The sequence below is a fragment of the Acanthisitta chloris genome, unplaced genomic scaffold, assembly GCF_000695815.1.
Source record: "Acanthisitta chloris isolate BGI_N310 unplaced genomic scaffold, ASM69581v1 scaffold7643, whole genome shotgun sequence".
NCBI lineage: Eukaryota > Metazoa > Chordata > Aves > Passeriformes > Acanthisittidae > Acanthisitta > Acanthisitta chloris.
This window is the reverse complement of record NW_008665436.1, coordinates 90,241-113,662: the sequence shown is the minus strand read 5'-3', so window position 1 is coordinate 113,662 and position 23,422 is coordinate 90,241. Positions and strand designations below refer to the sequence as shown.

Sequence of the window (23,422 nt, the reverse complement as noted above, 5' to 3'; positions counted from 1 at the left end):
ACGTGATGTGTTGTGTCTGCGGGCTGTCACTGTGAACTCAGCAGTACCAGTGAAGGACACAACCCCAGGAGCTACTCTAGGTTGCCTCTGCTTTGCCTGTAATTACAGTTAGAATTTCAAAGAGAGAAAAATAGACCCAGATTATGGATATAAAGAAGGATCCACATCAAGATTCCCCAAAGCTTTAAAGCCACTCTCCTTTACTTGTCTTATTCCATAAGGGTCAACACCTACAGATAAGGTCCTACAGTACAATTCTTCTTCTGTTATTTTAATATATAGCATGGAACAATAAATTTCTTTCATCCATGCACAGATCAACACTTGAATTCTATCAGCTTTCTTCCAGGTGACTGAGTAATGAGAGAGGAAAAATGGAATTGAGGCCCTTGCTCTGTTGAGAGCTCATAGCAACACATCCATCTCTAGTACCTCTGGGTGCTATTCATACATTGATGGTCAAGTAGCTGTTGCTGCATCTTGGACAGTGGTCCCAGATAAGGAGTTTCTGTACAGAACCATCTGTTTCCTGCTCCATATAAATGGCACTTTTACACAGAAATGCCTTTTGCCAGTGCAGCACGATCCCAAATGGTCTGTGGGAAAAGCAAAGATTCTCTCCTCACTTCCTGCTGGAGCTCCTAGCACCCATAATTTAGGAAAAGGACTTAATTAACAGGGGTGCCCTTGAATTGTGAGAATTTCATTTACAATAAATTCAGGCTAAAAATATAAATGAATCAAATGCTTTTAGTTTATTGATTGTCCTAGCAGATTGCATCGTTAGGAGCCACAAATGTTTGCATTTATATGCAGTCATGGGGGCAGTAACCTTCTGACAGAGAGGTGGATAAGAAGGAAAAACTGGATACTGTTTGTTGAAGCTAAAACCATGTGTATGCTTATTTCAGAGACTGACTGACATGCAACACACAGAACACCTGCAGTTATGTCTTATCTGGGTAGCAATGGATGCTACTGAACTAAACCATGCACCTAAACACAATGCACCTAAATTTAAGGTTAGGAGTAACATCTGTAGCAGAGTTATTTATATATCTTCAGCTGTAAAACACTACAAGAAAACCACTGGGGTTTCTTTGGGTGAAAATTAAAGACATAATAACAGAATCAGATGTTTCTGAGGCAATTACATATTTTAAAAGGTAACATAAGCAACCCAAAAAAATTTCCAAAAATTCATAGATTATACTGCCATGTGATAGCCAGACTCCCAAATGTACTTCTTATTGCTGCTCTGATCCCTAATGTAGGTTGAAGCTCTCATTTGCAAAGCTGAAGGAACATAAAGAACTAAGTTCAGTTTCCAGACAGAAGTTATCTGAGGAGGGAACAGAGCAAAAGAATGAAACTCTTAGGGGCTCCCTTATGGGAAACACTGCTTCCCTCAAAAGAGAAGTATTATCTAAGGTGTTAGACTAAATTAAAAAATTTTAAAAAGCCACATTTTTTCAACAATATAAAAGTATTCCGTGTGAAGAATGATGTGTCACAGGATCTCCTCAATGGTAGAATGGCAGAGTGAGAGCAGAAGGTAGGGAAGGAGAGAAACAATCAGTTGCTACAACAGAGACCATTTCCTGCATTTCCCTTCCCAAAACCTCCTCTGACCCCAGCTACGCTCATCTGAGGAACCTGAGAGGTTTTCCCGACCGCTCAAGCCTACAAACGTTTCAGGGCACACTCAGATCTCTGCCTGAGACGTCTTTCCTTCCTATGACCCATCAGTGCCATCAGCTCCAGGGATGACTTTAAGCCTTTCTGTCATCACATTTGTACATGAAAAGTAAGTTTCACACTGAAAACCCAGAGAAGGGCCAACAGTCCTTATTGTGTTCTGTGGGCCAGAGCTCAGTTACTACAGAAAAATCTATTTGTCCTTCAGCCTTACTCTATCTGGTGCAAAGTAAATTATTCTTCATCAGCTTTGTGGTCTTCAGCCTTGAAAAACTGAATTTGTCTGGTCTTTATGCAAATTAAATTAATGTCAACCACAGGTGAAAGGTTTCATGTGACAGGGCTTTTAAATTTAATCTTTTTTCTTCAAATAGTCTGTTATCTTCTACTTAAAAACACATATTGAATATTAAGTATGGGATTACTGCAGCTATTAATCATTCAGCTAAATAAAACCACTAGGAAGCTGTGCATAGCTGTAAATAAAATAATAGCTTTGCTACCTGCTACCTCTTAGTTCCATGCAGACTGGATCTAGAGTGAAAGAAAAAAATAGAAGCTGTCACATAGTTTAGGAAAAATTTTACTAGTTTTTCATTAAGGTGAGATACAGAAACATCAGCTTTCTCAGCTGGTGAGTTACACAATCTTCAGCTTCAGGTCCAGTGACATGCAGACAGACAGTACAATGTATCCTATCAGTTGACTTGGGCATTTGCATCAGAAGCAGATGTGGTAGAGGTGGAAATTGTCCCCCAGACCCATTTTGATAGAATTCTTGACCCATTCTTCAAATTATGCTTACAAAAATAACCTGAAGATACTTTGTTCAATGTTCAAGAGCAGAAATTATCCAGGAGTCCAGTCTCTGTGAAGACAAACTTCTTCAATATATTGCTGCCATCATTCAGGTGTCCCTGCCCATGTCAGGGGGGCTGGAACTAGATGATCTTTAAGGTCCCTTCCAGCCTAAACCACTCTATCATTCTATGATCTCCCTTTTCAGGGAATGTGTTCTTCTGTGCTTTGTCCTTTCTAACTCTACCTCTCATTTAAAGTTTCTCCTTTTTTGTGATACTCTCTTCATGCTTGTCACCTTTACTATTCATAATTGTCCTTCTCAGGCCAGTGAAAAACTTAGGGTTTGTGTTACTAGTCCTTCATCAGGCAGAGTAATAACCCTTATAGCTTTTCCATGCAGAGCACTTATTAGCTCTTTGCTTTGTTAGTTTGGGGTTTTTTTGGGTGTGTGCAATATAGATAAGACTTCATTGCCACTTCTTCACCATAAAGGTAAAAAGTTGCTAATGGAATGCAAAACTAGGAAGATCAATCTAGGATTGACTTTACAATTGACAGCACAAAACTAGTTTTCTTCTGGACCTTTGCAGTCTCCTACCCATGTTTTATTCCCTTGATGGTGCCTGTCTATTCCCAGATTGGTATATATATTTCTTTCTGAACCTGAGAGGAAATGCATCTCTGTAACACTATTGCTTGCAGCATTCATATTCCTAACTTTTTACTTTTTCTCTTTATGATGAAAAAAGATTTGGTGGACTCAAGGACCAGCAAACATTCCAACCCTTTTCATATTTCTCATAAATCAAAGTTATTATCTTAACTCTGCTCACTTACTTATACACTTACAAATCTTTCATGCATTTAACAGTCTTCCTAGTCCACTGATTATGCTATGTTAGCCCAGCAAAGAAGAGGGTGTCAGTATTAGAGTGCTCATTTCATTTGATCACTCAGAGAATTACACTATAATGATTCTCTAATTACAGAGCTGTCATGCTGTGTTAAATCCTTTCTATGTGTGCTGTCAACTGTTTACACTGTTCTGCATGCCCCAGACTTCACATTTCCAAATATACTACTGTAATAGCTGACAACAGCATTGACAAACATAATGTGCAGCGTATGGTTATGGAAAAGAAGTGAAAGGACTTTGAAGAAGAGATTGAAATTCGAGATTAAGGCAATATTACCACAGAAGTATTAATCAATGTGCATTTTTCTACAAACCAGTTCATTCTTGTTTTTCTGTGTTTTTCCACAGTGGTTATGTCTTTGATTATGATTACTACAGAGATGATTTCTACAATCGGTATGTGTTGTTATGTTTTTGTACATTCTACACCATTTCTACTGCTTATTTATAATGCAATCCTATCATTTGGTTAAACAAGTCAGTTCTGATTTTACGTATTATTCATTTCATTATTTCCATTGTGTATTGGAAGACTATTTGAATATACCACAAATAGAGAAGATTTCTGCCACCAAATGCATGCTTATTTAACAGCTCTTTTGGCCTTATCCTTCTCTAAAAGCTTTTGGGGCATTTTCTGTGCTGAACAGTTTAATGATAGTTTAGCAGTTCAGTGTTTCTTCCTACAGAGCACTTCCAGGCCTACTTTCCCTGCAACATATAGCAGCTGTAAAATTCTTCAGTATGACATTCATGTCAAAGTCTTTTCATTTATTTGTATGAAAAGATATAGAATATCTCCTCAAAAATGTTCCAAGAACATTTAGAAATATGGAAGGACTTTAAGGGGGGAAAAAAAGGCCAAGTTGAACAGCAGGTATGTTCCTATATGAGAAATGCAAGTGTGGATTCCTGAGCAATTGCAGATTCTGCCTTGAGTACCTACACACAGCTTAGTTCAGCACTGTGAAAATTTATTCATTCAGATGCTGCAGAATCCCCACAACACAGGGATAGTATGAATGATTGCAGACAACCAACCCATGATCCAGCAGTGCTCTGTCTGTGTTACAGCAGCTTCGTTTAGCACAGGCCAAATGAATCAGAGGGGAACAGAACATTGCTCTACCAACCTCTTCTGAGCTGAGACTTCTTTAATGTAAAGGAGTGGACAATAGCAGGGGAACAGTTTACACCCTGAAGTTAAAGTAGCATGTGCTATATAGCTTTCTGCTTAGGAACACGGTAAAAAGAAATTTTGAAATAATAATTTTTGAGCTTGTTTTTCCTCGGATTGATTCAATTTGAGCCACTAGTTTTGTTTTTGCATGTAAGTGACCATGCTGCCTTTGGACAAAGCTAAAAATAGTGAGATATAAACATATAGAGTAACAACCATCAATGCAGTGTAATCCTGCCCAGTCCAGTCTTTAAAGCAGGAACAGCTCATGTCCTGTAGAAAGTTAACTTCCATAGACTTGCACTTCATTTTCCCAAGGTTACTGCTCAAAATTTCATCCGTGGATTTATATGTTTTTAAGGATTAATGTTTCTGATCTATGCCACCTGAACACCAAAGTTATATATTTACTATTTTCCCCTAATTCTTTGTATTATGGGTAGCACAAATGAGTAACTATAATGATTACATTTCCACAACAAAAGAAATACTTATGGGGCATTAGAAGTTGTTTTTGGAACTTGATGCCTGTTTTGGTGATTGTCTTATTATGCAAAGCCACTGACAGTGAAATGTATCCATATATCTATTCAATAGCATAATGTTCTGATTTAGAAATCTTTCAGGATTAAGACAGCAGAACTTTAATGGTAGAAAACCTAAATATGAGATTGGCCTCACAAGGCTGGACATGCTGATCTTTTGACAATACAAACCTTAGGAGGCTAATGATCTCTGTTAAAAACAAGTTAGTGAAAGCAGATGAAAAGCTATATATAATAGTCACGGAAAAGAAAATCCCATGGAGAATTTGATATATCAAGTATCAACATGCCTATAGGAAATACAAATGAAGAAATATAGTAATGATTCTTTGAATTTTATGAACTTCTGAACTTTCTGAGTTTCTGTGTTTTATCCCAAACAATAGATCTTGTTTTCTAATATTCATTAATTTTCCATCATCCCTGAAGGGAGAGTAGATTGATCTTATCTTGACTAAAGCAGTGGTGGGGTCAGAAAGGGGTGACAAGGATGGTTAGTGCTGTAAAATAAAATCTGCATGATGACAGATTGGCAAGATCCAGACTGCACGTTTTAGAAGGGTGGGTGCAAGAAAAGGCACAGTTATATGCACATTAGTGATTACTGGGACAAACTAATACTTTAGAACTGAACACTTCTGTTTATCATTTGTCATATTACAAGCACATGTTAAACAGGCAGGTACTTCAAAACTGATAATAGGAAGCTTTTTTTTTGTTAAAGAAAGCATATTTTTGAAATATGTAGAACTTGGTAAAACAAAATGCCAAGCCCAAAAGCTTTGCATAATTTAAAAATAAAAGTAGGAACAGCTAGATAAAAATCCTTTTATACATTTCAGAAAAAAGAAGCATAGTTTCACATTTCACCGTATTATTCAAACATGAACTATTGGAAGTTAGAAAAAAATCACCTTTAGAAGAATAATTGCATAATTAACTTTTGCATGATAGCTTACAATTCTTCGAAACATTTTTCCGGTAATGCCAACAAGAGATTGTGACTAACTTGCAAACCACCCAATATGATAAATGACGAGTGATGACAAAAAATAGTATTTATGTGAAAAGTCACAAAAATATTTTAGTGTTCACCTTCATACACAATTTTTTAGTTGTGATCACAATGGCTAGAAACTGCTTATTTGTGAGAATATTTGAGGCTATGGAGCTCAAGTTCAGTGGGGGTGACAGAATCTCTGTGACACGTTTTGTAGACAGCTATGGAAAAGGAGGGAGATGGTTACATTGTCTGTAGGATTACAGTACAGACAGCAGTAAGGATCCTGGGATTTAAGCACTTGGTGTTTACTTGCCAGAAAATGGGTTAGAAGATTTAAGTTTGATTCTGCTTACTGTTCAGCATGCTGTTAGACACTGTGGTGAGTGAACTACTGTTTCTTGTGTGTCTGTTTTAAAACACGTACCTGTCCGCCCAACTGGATGACAGTAGTCAGAACTGTGAAAATTAAACATGCATTTACAAATTTCCATAATTACTAGTTGCAAGTAAATTTGAGAATATTTTTGAGAACGTTACTTGCCCCTCTGCTTCAGTCTCTGAACAGAAAATCTTCATTTTCTGAACTTTCTTCTTTAGAATTGCCATATTTAGAGCCTATAGATTTCACATTCTAAATACATCTGTAGCTTTGACTACTTTTTCTACTGCCTTTATTTTCTTCTACACAGGTTAGTTATCTGCTACTGATAACTGCATTTTTAATATTGGGCTATTCTATTTGTGAACAATAATTCATTCTGGTTGTAGAGTACCTTTTATTGACTGTACTGGTAAATCTCTGAATATATTCCTGTTACATTGGGTTTGCTTGGAGCAGTACTTTATTAAACATGCTTGGGCATTTTAGTGTTTCAACACTAATTCATTCTTCAATAAAGATAACATACGCTGGGACCTCTTTTCTATGCATTCAGAAGGAGATACATGTCCCTCTCTATAAAGACTCTTGCTATTTTATAAACTGCAGGATATTTCTTTATGGTGATGGTTGCCTTCAGAAAAGTTCCTTTTTTTTTAATTTCTCATCTTTAAGGATAGCAGATAGAAAGCTAGAATTTAAGCCATGCATGTAATACAGGAGCTGAAATGTCACAACAAAATGTACTGATGTTGGCTCTGTGCAATGAAATGATGTGGACCTGTGGAAAGCAGGTGATGGATTTTCCATACTGCAAATAACAGTCTCCCATAATGCATCCTTCATTTAAGTCACAAAAAAATAATAATAATCTGAGCTATGCACTGGTCTGTGACTGAAATCTGAATAAGGCACTTAATGTGCATAGGCCCTTGAAATCTAATTTGACTTTGATATAAAGTGATTACAGTTTCAAAGGGTAATTTTCTCAAAGATAACATGAAAATTTAGTTGGCAGGGCTTCCATAACATGAAATCACAGAAGGTTCTATGGAGTCCAGCTGACTTAATCTTTTCTAGGTTGTTTGATTACCACGGCCGTGTCCCCCCACCACCCCGCGCAGTGATTCCACTGAAACGTCCTCGTGTGGCTGTGACAACGACTCGTAGAGGCAAAGGAGTTTTCTCCATGAAAGGAGCATCACGATCCACCTCAAGTGGAGCTTCTTCCTCAGGATCCAAATGTGAGTTATTCACATGAGCTGAGTATTATTGAAACAATGATCCTAGTAATTTCTGCAAAGCAGACAGCTTCCACTATATAGCTCTGTTGCAGTCATTTCCTACTCTCAGTCTTCAGCTTGAAAAACTGATTTCATTACCAAAGCTCCATGCCTTTCCTGCAAGTCAAGGAGCACACTGATGTAACTTTTGAAGGAAATTCCCTCAACAACATTTGACCTGCTCCCTTGGCCTCAGAAGGTCAGTTTAAAATCTCCCATCATCCCGACTGCTCACGCACCATGAGGTCTTGTGTGAACAGCTGATAACAAAACCAAGATAATAATCTTGTTATAGACAGAGGCACACTGAGGGTGGAGAGCTGAGGGTTGTATGTGAGCTGGTGGGCTGTGGGCAGCCAGGGGAGGTTGGGCTGTGTGTGCCTTTTTTTGCCAGATTCCTTTGAGGGCAGAAAGAGGCAAAGTGTCTTTGCCTGTTTTAAAGGAAGTCCAAAACAGGATTGGCAACTTAGGGTTATTCAACCCTTCTTTAGTGAGTTGGCCTTAGAAGAGCTGATGAACAATAGGCATTCCCTCCTCCATGTTCACCAAGCTCACCACCCCATAGTTTGTCCTGGGTACTTCATCTTCCTCTTCGTGCATCTTTCAGCACCCACCCGTCTTCCCCTGCCCCTTATGTGGAGTGATACTGTCCTTGGAAGCGTCACTGGAAGAGGAAGAGAAAGATCAGGTAGGGATGAGATATTAGAAAGAATGAAGGGAATTCAATAAGCCTGTCAAGGACCATAGGGGCCAACAAAACATCATGCTGTCTTACACACAACCACAAAATAAATTAATCCACCAACAGCACATTTTACTGCAAGAGGGATTAATTATGGCATTAACAGGAGCCAGTTATATACTCTGCTTGAATAATATATCTAAATATTGCACAGTAGTATCTAGCAGAGAAGATGGACCCTAGTGAGCCTCCTAGGATCCATTCTTAATTCTATTGTATGAGCTGATATCAGAGTTCTTGAAAGAAAATATGGAATAAACATGAATGTGACCAAAATAATTGACATGAGAAAAACAGACCTAAAGATAATGTTGTACACTCAGGAACAAGGAGCTCAAGCCATTCCATGGAAAGGATTACATTCTGAGAAAGACAGGCTCTGTTGGTTGTACCATTGAATCACTCATAAATCCCCAATGAATAAATGGGCTACATATCCATTATCAATAATGGAAACTTTGATACCTAGCACAGAAGAAGACATGGTGTCATATTATGAAGACCCTAAGAGGATGTCTAGGAGTGGCAATACTTCCTTTGCTCTCTGGAGAATGAACACAAGTCTAGACATTTTCACACACATCTTGAACTGTAAGCCTAACCTCTGTTTCAGGTAAGGTCATGGAGGAGATCATCCTGAGTGCCATCACATAGCACATGCAAGGAGACCAGGGGATCAAGTCCAACCAACATGAATTTATGAAAGGAAGGTCCTCCTTGACCAACCTGATCTCCTTCTATGACCTACTTAGTGGATGAAGGGAAGGCTGTGGATGTGGTCTGTCTGGATTTCAGTAAGGCATTTGACATTGTCTCCCACAGCACACTCCTAGAAAAACTGGATACTCTTGACTTGGATGGGTGCACTATTCGATGGGTTAAAAACTAGCTGGATGGCCAGGCCCAGAGAGTTGTGGTTAATGGAGCTAAATCCCTAGCGGTGTTCCCCAGGGCTCAGAATTGGGGCTGGTCCTATTTGACATCTTTATTGATGATCTGAATATGAAGATTCAGTGCACCATCAGTAAATTTGCAGATGACACCAAGCTGGGCGGGAGTGTTGATCTGCCTGACCGTAAGAAAGCTCTACAGAGAAACCTGGACTGACTTTCTCAGTGGACTGAGGACAACTGCATGAGGTTCAGTAAGGTGAAATGCTGGTGCTGCATTTGGGATAAAACAATCTCATGTAGTGCTAGAGGCTGGGAGAAGAGTGGTTTGAGTGCTGTTTGTCAGAAAGAGACTTGGGAGTGCTGGTGGACAGCCAGCTCAATATGAGCCAACAATGGGCACAGGTGGCCAAGAAAGCCAAAGGCATCTTGGCCTCTATCAAGAATAGTGTGCCCAGCAGGACAAGGGAAGGGATCATTCCCCTGTACTTTTCATTGGTGAGGCCACACCTCGAGTACTGTGTTCAGTTTTGGACCCCTCAATTTATAAAGGGCATTGGGGCCCTGGATTGAGTCCAGCAAAGGTCAGCGAGGCTCCCAAAAGGTCTGGAAAACATGTCAAATGAAGAACAGCTGAGGGAATTGGGTTTGTTTAGCCTTGAGAAGAGGTGGCTTAGGGGTGACCTCATTGCTCTCTACAACTACCTGAAAGAGGGTTATAGAGAGGTGGGGGATGGTCTCTTCTGTCATGCCTGCAGGGAGAGGACTAGAGGGAACGATCATAAACCGAGATGGGGGAGATTCAGATTAGATGTTAGGAAAATCTTTTTCATGGTTAGGGTGATCAAACACTGGAATAAATTGTCCAGGGGGGTGGTGGAGTCACCATCCATGGAAGTGTTTGAGGCATCTGGATCTGATGCTGGAGGATATGGTTTAGGGTTTAGGGATTACAGCAGAGTGGCAGGGGAATGGTTGACTCAATGATCTTAGAGGTCTCCTTCAGCCTTGATGATTCTATGATTCTATATGAATCATTAGTACTATCAGCACATTCATTTCACTAATTGTCCTAAAGCATGTTGCAATCTAAATGGTCTTTTTGGACTGACTGCCTTGAGAAGACAGATTATTTTCAGATAAGTTTTTAACATATATTTCTTGTTCTCTAGAACAAGAATAACTCTAAAATTCTTCTAGAGGGCTGAGTATCTTAGTGTATCTCAACAGATGACAAGAAAAACTCTCACCCAGAAGTCTGGATTTTCATTGTGCAGTGAATAAGACAGAGCATATTACATTAGCATAGAGATATCTGTTCCTGAGGTCTATCACTAGATTTGCTTTATTATTTAATCTTCATTTCAGGAACTGTATTTCAGTACTGTCAGGACTTGAGCAATGCAGAACATAGAGTATAGGATTCAACCCTACTCCAAGTACCCTTAGCCACTTGGCATAAGACTTCCAAAACACTTTCTGCATAACATGGCAAATGCTGCAGAACCTGTAAATTATTTAATGGAAGTGCAATCAGGAGCATCAAGATCTTAACAGACAACATTATGCCCCCATGAAAGTGTCCTTCAGTGTATTCAGGTGTGATCTGGATTTAAAAAATGTCAGCCTTAGAGGTCCAGGTGACAAGATCATCCTTGGATCCAGCTCTGTAACACTGAACGGAGAGCTGCAAGATACATCACTGAAAACATGGGCTGAGATTTTGACCCCGTTGGGTTTCTACCCTCAGTTCCCACAATGGCTATTGGAACGCAACTGCAGAGACTATTTACTGTGATGGAATAAACTGCATGAAATATTTTTTCCTGCATGCAGCACATCTTTAAAAGGAGTCAGACACATAGTATACAGATTTTCATGCTTGATTTTCCCACAGAATTACTTCCCTTTTTGTCAAGTCCAGCCAGCCCATCATAAAGGCAGAAACATGATTTTGTTGACTGGGACAGGAATGTAATCGGCTTATTGCAAGGCATTTAACAGAGAAATATTGGAGCCATTCCCTTAGGGGCTTCAAGTTGGAAAGAAGGGAATGTGTGTTCTGCAGCTTCCTCTGCCATTTTCTTGGAAAAGCTGGTTATACAGAATTATGGAATAAAGCAATTCAATATTATGTTGCTCCTTCCTCTACACTGCTAATCTGAACCCCTTGAACTAATGCACTGTTGATTCTAATGACATTAGATGTCAGGAAGAAGTTTTTCCCTGTTAGAATGGTCAGGCACTGAAATAGATTGTTCAGGGAGACGGTGGAGTCACCATCCCTGGAAGTGTTTAAGAGGCATCTGGACCTGAAGCTAGAGGATATAGTTTATGGTTTAGGGGGTTACAGAAGAGTGGCAGGTTAATGGTTGACTCGGTGATCTTAGAGGTCTACTACAACCTTGATGATTCTATGATTCTGTGATTCTATATGAATAGTTAGTACTATCAGTGCACTTTCATTTTACACATCTGAAATCAGGAAGAAAACATTAATCAAATCTTTTATAACCTATGTGCTTGACATTAAGGAGTAGACAAGATGTTACAATATGTACTCATTAATGAATTCATTTTGATTCACAGTTTCTATTTAGCTTCATCAGGTCACCCATTTTTCAGTGACATCTAAAATAATAAAATATGATAAAATATTTTAAATTAAACATGAAGGGCTTCAATAAAAACACAACATTTCTTCACAAAGAAATCTGAATCATGATTTGTAGATGAATCAATTTGTAGTTATGGCAAAAAATGTTTCACTAATATAGCTGTCATTCAACAGCAGCACTTTCATTTCTAAAAATTAGATTTGCCTCAATTTTACATCTCATGTTTTGACCTGGGTGTAGCCTGTCTCCTGTGATGCCAGATGATTCAATGAAAGATGCATTTTTGGGAGGCCCCAAAGGGCTAGAAATGGTCACTGAATCAAATTTCTTGCTGTTGCAAGTAGCCACATCATCTAAACCTTTAAACTGCATCTTAAAGGTAGTTAGGGTTTGGGGCTTTTGCTGTCTCTGTTTCTTCTAATTTCCATCTTAACTTTTTTTCTCATTTGTTCATATTCATTTGTTATGTCTTAGCATAAAGGTTTTGCAGGTTTTTTTACCTTCTTTCGTCTGGGGCAAAGAAGCAAAGTACTTCTGTCACTATAGGCTTTCCATTCTTATTGTTATCTTCACTGTCCTTCTCACCACACATCTGCTAAAATTCAGGGGTTCAACTTGTACTCCCCAGGTTCTTATACAAAGACATTATACTTCTCCATCTTTAGCAATACATCATTTGACACATCCTAGCACTTCATTTTCTTTCTCATGGCTGCATTATAGTGATAGCCTATTGTCAACCTGAGATTACAAATACACCCAAGGACAATTCTGTCACTGTCTTTCTCTGCTGATGAGCTTTGATGCTAAGAGTAAGAATTCTGCTGTTACTCAATCAAGTGTAGGACTTTTTTTTAGTGCAATTACATCTCATCACTTTTTCTAATGCAACATTCCTTAAAATCACCTGTCCTCTCCTTCCATTCCAGTTCACTCTGAATAGTGTGAACAATTTCGTGTCATCAGCAAATTTTGTCTGTTTATTAACTTTTTTGCATCAAAGTTTTTAAGATATTCAGCCATTTTAGTGTCAGTGCTTGAGGAATTTCATTAGTCATTTCTTTCCCTTTCAATATGTGTATTTCTATCACCTGCTGGCCTTTGGTTACCTGCTTATCTGCTGAAGGTCTTTGGTGTTTCAGTGGAGACTATTGAAAAGAGTCTGGCTTTGTTTTCTTCATTCCCCCTTGCACTAGACATAGTTGTCCAGATGTGGTCTCACAAGTGCTGAGTAGAGGGGTATGCTGGTTTTGACTGGGGTAGAGTTAATTTTCTTCACAGAAGCTACTATGGGGCTGTGTCTAGAATCATTGATAACACAGGCATGTTTATGTTACTACTGAGCTTACACAGAATCAAGGCCTTTTCTGCTTTTCACCCAACCCCACCAATGAGCAGTCTGGGGGTGTACAAGGACCTGGGAAGATACATACCTAGACACCTGACCCAAACTGCCTCAAGGGATGTTCCAGACCATGCAGTGTCATGCTCAGCAATAAATTTGGGGGAAGGTTGACCAGGTTTTGCTCAGGGACTGGCTGGACATCAGTCAGTTGGTGCTTTCATTTGCATCACTTCTATTTCTTGGAGTTATTCCTTTTCACTATTGCATTATTATTATTATAAATGTTGTTGTTGTCGTTACAATATTTCAATTTATAAACTGTCCTTATCTCAGCCCACAAGATTTCTCACTTTTACCCATCACATCTTCTTCCTCACATCCTGATTGGGGTTGGAGGGGCATGAGCAACTGTACAGTGCATAGTTGCTGGCTGAGATTAAACCATGATGAGTGAAAAAATCACCACCCTCAATCTGATGACAAAAGTCTCCCTAATGCAGCCCCCCTAATGATGGCCTTCTTTGTCACAAAGGTGTATTACTGGTTCATGATCAACTTGTAGTCCATCAGGGTCCTTCATAATTTGTCTTTAATAATTGCTGATGACTACAGAAATACCCAATAAAATATAACTGAGAGTGGAATTTCTCTAGAAGAATGATTTTGAAGACTTCTGCAATTCCCTACAAATTAAAACAATAAGCAACTCAAATAATTACGCCATTACAGTGTTGGAAACAGGGTGAAAATTGGAACTTCTGCAGATTTCTCTTTTTTCTTTCAGTCCCTTTTAGTATTAACTTGAAGCAATTGACTGTATGATCACATAATCACAGAAACACTAAGGGTGGAAAACAACTTCAAGATCAAGACCAACCTTTGACCTATCACAAGTCTGTCAACTAGACCACGGCACTAAATGCCACGTCCAGTCCCTCCTTGAACACCTCCAGGGATGGTGACTCCACCACCTCCCCAAGTAGTCCATTCCAATGTTTAAAAACACTTTTTGTGAAGGAATTACTCCCAATGTCCAACCTGAACCTCTCCTGGCCCAGCTTGAGGTTATGTCCTCTCATCCTGTCACTAATTGCCTGCTACTGTCAGGTGTTCAAGTAGTTGTAGAGAGTGATAGGATCTTCCCTGAGCCTACAGTTCTCCAGGCTAAACAACCCCAGCTCCCTGAGCCACTCATCATATGACATCCTCTAGACCCTTCACCAGCTTTGCTGCATTTGTTGCCCTTCTCTGGACACTCTCCAGCACCTCAGTGTCCTTCTTGTAGTGAGGGGTCCAGAACTGGACACAGTACTTGAGGTGTCGCCTCACCAGTGACAAGTATAGATGGAGAATCACTGCCCTGCTCCTGCTGGGCACACTATTTCTGATTTGAGCCAGGATGCCATTGACCTTCTTGGCCACCTGGGCACACTGCTGGCTCACAGTCAGCCAGCTGTTGATCAGCACCCCAAGGACCTTTTTCACTGAGCAGCTTTCCAAACACTCTTCTCCTAGCCTGTAGCAATGCTAGTTGTTGTGACTGAAGTATAGGACCAGGCACTTGGCCTTGTTGAACCTCATACTGTTGGCCTTGGCCTGTCTATCCAGTCTGACAACATCCCTCTGCAGAGCCATCCTACCCTCTAGCAGATCAACAGTCCCACCCAACTTAGTGTCATCTGCAAACTTACTGAAGGTACACTTGATCCTCTAATCCAGATCATCAAAACAGACTTTAAACAGGACTAGGCCAAGTACTGAGCCCTCGGAGTTTGATGGAATCTCCTCATTACATGTGAATGATAAGTTGCAATTTCAGTGAAAAAACCTTGAGAAAACAGTTTTTGCATGGCAAAATTTTGCAAGGTTGCAATAAAGCTCCTTAGTCCTTTATAGCGACTTTGCTCTTTAAATCCTCATTGTGGTGTCTGTGTTCCCTCTGGTGCGGTCTTTTTCCCAAACTGGGTTTCTCCAGCGACACCACAGGGAAGCCTCTGTGCAGCAGGTTTGACCAGAGTTGAACATATGTGCCTGTTTCCTTACCAAACTTGGAGTCCAAATGTTTTCTGCTTTGCTTTTTAGACTGGAAACAAATACCATTAGGTCCTTGCAGTGTCACTTCTGAGTTTTGACCTTTTAGACTTGGCCAGCCTTCAGTTGCCCCTTCAGCCTTCAGATGCTCCTTCAAAGGAGCATCTCTGACACAACAGCTTGGCTGCATGGGATGTGTTGCCAGCTGGCTTCATAGTGGGTTGCTGCAAACACTTAGAATTTCCCATTGGACAGATTCACACCATTTCACCCTGGAATCTGTGCTGCCTTGCTGCTCCAGCATGGACCAGCCAATGCCCCTGGGGAAGCAGTAACCTTCTAAATATACAGTTGTCAGAATCTTAACATTTTATTTCAGATTTGGAGGATTGGACAGTGACCCGTTATTTCTCTAAGAACATTTTAAGGCCTTGCTCTATAAATACACAAAATAATTCCATCAAATACTGTACATCATATAAGAGTCTAGCACAAAGGTTAGTTTTATGCTCTTTTCTCTAAGTCCTACCATTTATTCAAGATGAGATCAGAGGTTTCAGCCTATGATTGTGTAAGATAGTGCAATTTCTCAATATGAGCACATGATTAAACAAGCACATTACTGCATATAGCAACCTACTGCCCTTTAGCTGACTTGTTCTGACTATAATGGACATGATCCCAAAGTTTAAGATAAAATGCCTCAGTGAATGCACTGTAAGTTCTGAACAAGGCTGATTTGAAGCAAACACATACTCATTGACTACCATTGAAACAGGCAATAACTTGTCTGCACACTTCATTGTCAGATTGATTGCCCAATACAAATTACCCATAAGACCCCATGATGAGGTACATGCCCAGGGGTCAATGAACAGGACTGATATGGCAAGACGCAGTCAGGAGAACCTTTTGACAGAAAGGGAACATGTCCTTTGCTATAGCAGAACATCCCTTTTCCTGGGCTCAATAAGAGCCTTCCTATTTTGTGTATCCATGCTCCAGATACACACACCAAAGTCAGTGCACATCCTCCTTCAGCAATGGTAAGGATGGATGAGTAACACAGCTTGATGCTCTTCCATTGTCAGTCCCTCATGGAGATGGGTCACTTCTTACTACAGGAGTTGCAAGAGTGACAGCTATGTTACCTACTCTTGCACTTTATAAATGGATTTATTCTCCCATGCTAGCACAGGATTTCCATTTTCTCCTGTTGACCTTTACGACATGATATTCTAGCAAAAACAGGGCAAGTGCATTTGTTTGGACTACTTTTCAAGAATAAAAACATGTCCTGATAATGCCATAAAAATGGGGCAATTTATGGGGGCTGCAGTGCTGTTTCATCGGAAACCAAAACACCTCTAAATCAGTTACTCTTTCTTATGTTAGACAATGTGAGTGCAATAATGAACAAAAATGAAGAGTAAGGCAACAAATATCTGGAAACTTCAGCTATTAATTTATAGATGCTGCCTCCATGTCCCTCGATGTGATCATAAAATTAAATATTTTCATATGTTATCCACAGCTGGAAAAATTGCAAGAAATTACCAGAACTGAAAGCTTTTGAACATCTATTGCAGTGAAGTTTTTTGTCTGGAACATAACTTTGCATTCCTGACTGCCCTAGCACTTACATTACCATTCACTCTTGCTGACAAATACATACTGTTACTGGGAGGGATCTTTTTATTATTGTCACTACTATTACAAAATAGTCCAGCAAAATAGCATTGCAGAACCGTGAACTGACATATTTGAATCATTCTTGCACTATAGGCTGTTTTTCAATAAAAGTTACTTGTATTTACTAAGAATGCCCTTGAGATGTTTGCCTGAAATGCTTATCACAGAACAATGCACCTCACCTCACCTCTTGCCATTAGCACTTAGAATCCTGTGATTTCCTAGAATTCAGCATTTTTGCCTAACAATGTTAATTTAAAAAGCTAAATCTGAAAATACTAAAATGAGGGATTAGACTTTACTAGACAAGAGAGAAAAGAAAAAAGAACATATTTTGCTTTGAGTGGGAGGGAAGGTTACCACAAATATAGTTTATTTCATGTTTTGCATTTTGCTCTCTTTCTACAGTGAAATCGGATGAATTGCAGACAATCAAGAAGGAATTAACCCAAATCAAAACAAAAATTGACTCCTTGCTAGGGAGACTGGAAAAGATCGAAAAGCAGCAAAAAGCTGAAGCAGGTAGGTAAAAGCAATTTGTAGTCAAATGAATTAAATTAGAAGCTAGTTACCAGTCAAGCAGACAGACCAAAGAGAATGGAAGCTTTTCAGAAATTTTGCTAATAATGGAGGCCTGAGGCAAGGTAAATTAACTCTCAGGTAAAATTACTGGAAGGATAAATGAATATTCTTCATAGAGCATGTACCATCATTTCAAGAATTGTTTTCTATGGTGTAGTAGGGAAAAAATAATTTCTAGATGTTCTGGGAAAAAAAAATAGTAAAAACTTGACCAGACAGAATTAAGTTAGAGGTTGTCGACAATGGGGATGCTCGTGCTATCCACATTAAGAATTATTAGATGGTCTATAGCAAGAATTATTGCCTGGACAATAAGCAATAGACAATAGTCACAAGTTGCCACAAGGAAAAATTCTGATTGATACAAAGAAAAAAAATGCAGTTAACCAGTACAGCAGGTTGCCTAGAGAGACAGCAATGGCTCCATCCTTGGAGTTGTTCAAAACTCATTGGGCTGAGGCCCCATAGACCTGCACAAACTTTGAATTTGTCCCTGATTTCAAGAGGGATTGATCTAGGAGAGTCCAGAGCTCCCAGCCTTGGCTATTGAGTGAAGCTGTAGCCTCTCTGTAAAACTGGCCACACCTCTAGTTCAACTTTTCTCTGGCTTAAAATGTTTTGTTTTGAGGCAAACCTTGGGAATGACAAAATCCAACACTACTTTTTAATTTAATCAACATCTTTATTACTGTCATTGCGGTGATCATTTTGTTAGCTGAATGATCTTACCTGGCAGCACTTTAAAGCCATGCTGAGAGTTACAAGGTTGTATTTTCACAATGGTATATATGGAAAACAGTCTCAATTCTTATGACTCTCTACAGTATTTTATTTGATATTTCCTTATAGATCACATAGTACAACTTTGTACAGGAGCTGAGTACTAGCGAGCTGATTTTGATGAGAACCAGTGGGGAAATGGAAGCCTTATCTCATGAAAAACTCAATGATTTTTTCCCCCTCCATTCTGTGATGAAAACATTTAATGTATTTTGTGTGAAATATGTGAAAGAAATTCTGCCTCAGAACCTAGAACTGCCTGAGTATCTGGGCAGTAGTCAGTTAGATGAAGGCAAAAATCCCACCAGGACAATTAAAGAGAGTTTCATCAAGACTAAAACATTGCTGGGAATTAGCAGTTGAGGGTCATGAACCTGACACAGGAAAATAGATACTTAGGTTTGGATCCCTCGTTCCCAAGTAACTTACAAAAAAACCCCACAAACATAAAATTCTTAAAACAAATAAATTCTTAAAAAATAATAACTTATCTCTTCTTTACAATCATTCTCTAAGTTAACAGACAAGGACCAATCCCTCAGATGTTACAGCTTATCTCACAAAGCTGAGGGCTTTTTTCAAGTCTAAGGTAATTATCTCTTTCAGGAGAACTGTATACAATATGTATTCATTATATTCTACTTGGTATTTCATGCAAGTTAGATAGAAGTTGGTATAATCAATGAAGATGTAATTGCAAGGCACTCCATTGAATCACTTGTGTACTGAAATACTCTGAGATGGTGCATCCCTACTTTAGGGAGGTTTTATATAAAATCCATTACTATGCAAAACAATCTACACATCATTATACTTTGACATCCAATTTTCACTTTTGCTAAAGGACTGTAGTGAACTCATTTAAAGAGAAATCAGCTCAAAGAGGAAAACGTTGATTTGTATTGAATCACACTGTTATGCCTTTTGAAGACAAGCAATAAATATCTTCAGAGACTAAAGACCAGCTTCAAAATCTTGATGTTTTAAAACATCAGGTGCAGACCCCATCCCCCATATTCCCTGCCTCTCATCAGAGGGTGTGAGGAGAAAAACACCTCAGAGATACCAGTCAGAACAGATACCCATTTAAGTCTCCTGAGCTGATGAAGAGGGTTATGCAGCCTGGGTGATTAGCCTGCAGATGATTGCTTCCTCAGCTAAAATTCAGTAGCTGAACTACTTCATTTACAATGTCAGATGTGAGATGATGAGATGATTCTGTTTCTTCTTTATGGTCTGGCAATATTATTTCTTACTTTCTTCTGTCAGAAGGTGTGGCCTCACAAAGACTGAGATCAGAGAGAGGATGCGTGTCTTGTTTATACAAAACAAAAATCAAGCCATCATCTTGCCTTTTTGGTTTTCTAAGTTTGAATCACTCTCATGAAGAATATTTAATTTTTAACCTCAAAAGTTGTTACATCTGAAGGAATGTGATAGTTTACAAGATGGATGAGCTCAGTGCATACACTGGTTACTCTTCTACAGCTGTGTGAAAACTGTCCTTACAGTAATAGTTTGTGTTCTGTCTTTTTTTATTATTTTCCCTGACCATTTCAATAGGGGGAATATAGATTAAATGATTTCCTGTACATAGTAAAAATAGGAATAGTGACTTTTTTTGGTAAAAATCTGTATCAGGAAGCTGGGAATAAGCTGTTCTGATGTGGAAAAATTGTTAGAGGAGAATATTCTCCCTGTAATATTCGAGATTGGGGCTGAAAGTTAGTACCTTAAGTTTAGCTTCTCAGCAGAGCCCAAAGAAGTTAGGTACTAAAATGGTATTCTAGACTCCTCTAAGAGTAAGTTCTCATTAAGACAATTAAGTAAATAATATTTTTTTAGCAACTGCATCCTAGAAGACTTCCCATTTAAATGTACCAAGTCTATCATTTCAGCATCCTTTTTTCAAATGCTTTGACCAAAGCTGATTCAGTTGTCCCTGCTACAGCTGAGTGACCTCAGAACTGGCTTGAGACAGGAGCTGGTGAGGTCAGATATACAGGGATAGCTGACTCAATCCACATTTCCTTGTGCAGTAAGGCAAGTAACAGAATGACTTATAACTAGCATGGTATTTTATGAAGCACCTCACCAACAGATTCCCCATGGACTGAATCTTTTATTAGTACATGTGACTACAGTATTGACAAAGCAATTACCTAAGATTACTTTTTTTTTATGCAAGAATCTTTCTGAAGACATTATGAGACTAAGGGAGTAAAGCTTAATTGTTCTATGTCTTTAGTAAATGACTTTGACAACAAGTGCTCCCACCTGAAGTACTGCATACAGTTCTGGTGCCTCCAGCATAAGAAGGATATGGAACTGTTGCAGCAGGTCCAGAGGAGGATCACGAAGTTGATAAGAGTACTGGAGCACCTTCCCTACAAAGACAGGCTGAGAAAGGTGGGACTGTTCAGCCTGGAGTAGAGAAGATTGCATGGAGACCTCATAGCAACCTTCCAGTGTCCACAGGGGGCCTACAGGGAAGCCAGAGAGGGACTCTTTGTTAGGAATTGTAGTGATAGGACACTAATCAGTACAAATTGAAAGAAGGGAAATTTAGGTTAGATATTAGGAAAAAATTTTTAACTGTGAGGGTGGTGAGACACTGGAACAGATTCCCCTGGAAGGTTGTGGATGCCTCAACTCTGGCAGTGTTCAAAGCCAGGATTGATAAAGCCCTGAGCAACCTAGTCTACTGGGAGGTGTGCCTGCCCATGGCAGGGACAGTTGGAACAAGATTATCTATAAGGTCCATTCCAACCCCTTAATATGCTATGATTCCATGACTAGAGACTAGCAAAGACTTAAGAGATCAACATAAGAGGCAAAACAAATGTACAAAGGCAAAAGGGAAAACAAATGTCTTGGTTTAAGTCTATAGTACAGAAAAATACAAGCAGATTTGAATAGCATGTGCAGCTAGTAATAATTTATGGTAAAATAATATGTTCATAGAGATGACAAAATATAGAGCTTCAAGGCAATCCTTGATTCATTGTCTGTCCAACAAGATAGGTGATGCACAACTAGTGTTACAGAACAGTCTTACAAGGAAATGTTTTTGTTCTAGAAATGTCATCATTGATCACCCTCAGACTGAAAAGACATTGTTTTTCCAGCTATAAGCAACCAATTCTCTGGCCCCCATTCACTTGAGTGCATAAAGTTTTTCATCTAATCTCCTGATGTGCATAGGAATGAGACTCTGATCCCTCCAACCACTCTTCTGGCCAGTCAGTCTCTGTCATTCCTCCTTCAGTCTTCCTCCGGATTTCTGCAGTTCCTCAACATATCAAGGTGTTTTGCAATACCTAATCACAGCAATCCAGCTATTTGCACTAAGCTAACCAGAACAAATTCTCTGGGCCTCCATGAAGATGGTCTTTCTTTTCACCACTTTGCAGAAAAAATAGGAAGCCTGTATCTGGGAAATTGGAAAGAGGCATTCTCCAGTTACCTCAGCTGGATATACCAATAAGGAGAAACTGTTACTTTACTCCATAAATAAACATGTTTTCCTGTCTAGAAGGATTTGTTATCTGTATGGTCATTGAGATACATTAAGAGCAAACTTATTCAAATTCTTGTTAATTTATTGGCAATTAACAGCCTCTCTTCTTCTCAGAGCATAGAGATTTATGTACTTCTCATTGGCAGCAAATAAATAAATATATAGTGACAAGGCAAAGTCAACTCCAGAAAATCACAAAGCTGGATCCACTGGTAAATCAAGCCTTCATCCACTGCATGGGATCGATGACCATGTTGATACTGTGGTTGATGTATGTACTGATTTTTGAAAACAAAGTTTTTGATCATATTTGCCTCATAGATAATATCATACTAATTTTTACAATGCTAGTACATCTGGAGATGGAAAGCTTAGGTTTCTTCCTCAGACCACTTTACTTCCCCACCATAGGAAAGGCTACTGAATCTCTATAGAGTATGTTTTCCTTACAGAAGCCCAAAAGAAACAAATGGAAGATAATGCTGATTTGATTCAAGAGGAATGCATATCAGAGAATGCAGATAACTCTACGGAAGAGCCAATTGAAGGAGGGCCAGATGCAGATGGGGATGGAGAAGATATGACTGATGGGATAGAGGAGGATTTTGATGAGGATGGCAGCAATGAGCTGGTAAGGAATAATCATGCCATGTGTGTCTATACAGTTCCTACAAGTAACCACAGAGAACCAGAACTCTGGATTAACAAAATAAGCTCACAGCAGCACTGTGATGTCCTGTAACTAGTGCCTAGGTCTACACTCTTCATACACTGTAGTATCAATAAAGCATAGGGCCCTCTGAGGAAAAATGAGAAAAACACATTTTACTACACTTAGTGGTTTTAGAAAGGAAGTGAAATGTACTTTAAATTGGTTTACATTTATTATTTTACATTTACTGAAATGTATATGAGAAAGGAAAATGTGGCATGCTTTTCTTATTTTCTCTTTCTTTTACTGGAGCATTTCAGTATTAAATAAAATTATAGAAAGGAGAAGTTTCTCATTAGTAAATATGTCCCACCCCTATCTTCATGTGTGTACTCTACAAGCTGTGTTGGGAGATACACATTTCTTGATGGAAGAATTTTTACTTAAGACATATTTGGCTAAGAAATGTTTGCGTTTTCAACCTGAGACTGCACCTTTCATGACATGCCCATCCGGATGCTAAACATCTAAGTTCTTCTAGAGCAAAATGTAAAATATTTTGACAGTCAGATTTATATCTCTATAGTCATTCCTAATAAGAATGGAACAGTTATATTCGTTTATACTCTATAATTCTCTCCCTCCCTGGCTTTCATATTCTTCTGTTTTGAGCAGAAATAACTTCTGCGCTCGTTATCATTGCTTGCTCTTTAACACACATTCAATCATGTGTGCATTGTAGAAGTCATTCAGTGAAGCCAGCAG

At 39.0% G+C, this 23,422-nt stretch overlaps 1 protein-coding gene across 1 annotated transcript in view; it reads left to right on the top strand.

The window, feature by feature from the left end:
* The window catches only part of RALYL (RALY RNA binding protein-like), a 69,204-nt gene that overhangs the window by 28,849 nt on the left and 16,933 nt on the right, over nt 1–23,422 (top strand). The window contains exons 3-7 of the mRNA XM_009071755.1: nt 3,764–3,811; nt 7,603–7,766; nt 8,413–8,493; nt 17,532–17,645; nt 22,458–22,636. Coding sequence (XP_009070003.1) covers nt 3,764–3,811; nt 7,603–7,766; nt 8,413–8,493; nt 17,532–17,645; nt 22,458–22,636 — 586 coding nt within the window. The remainder of the gene's footprint in view (nt 1–3,763; nt 3,812–7,602; nt 7,767–8,412; nt 8,494–17,531; nt 17,646–22,457; nt 22,637–23,422) is intronic.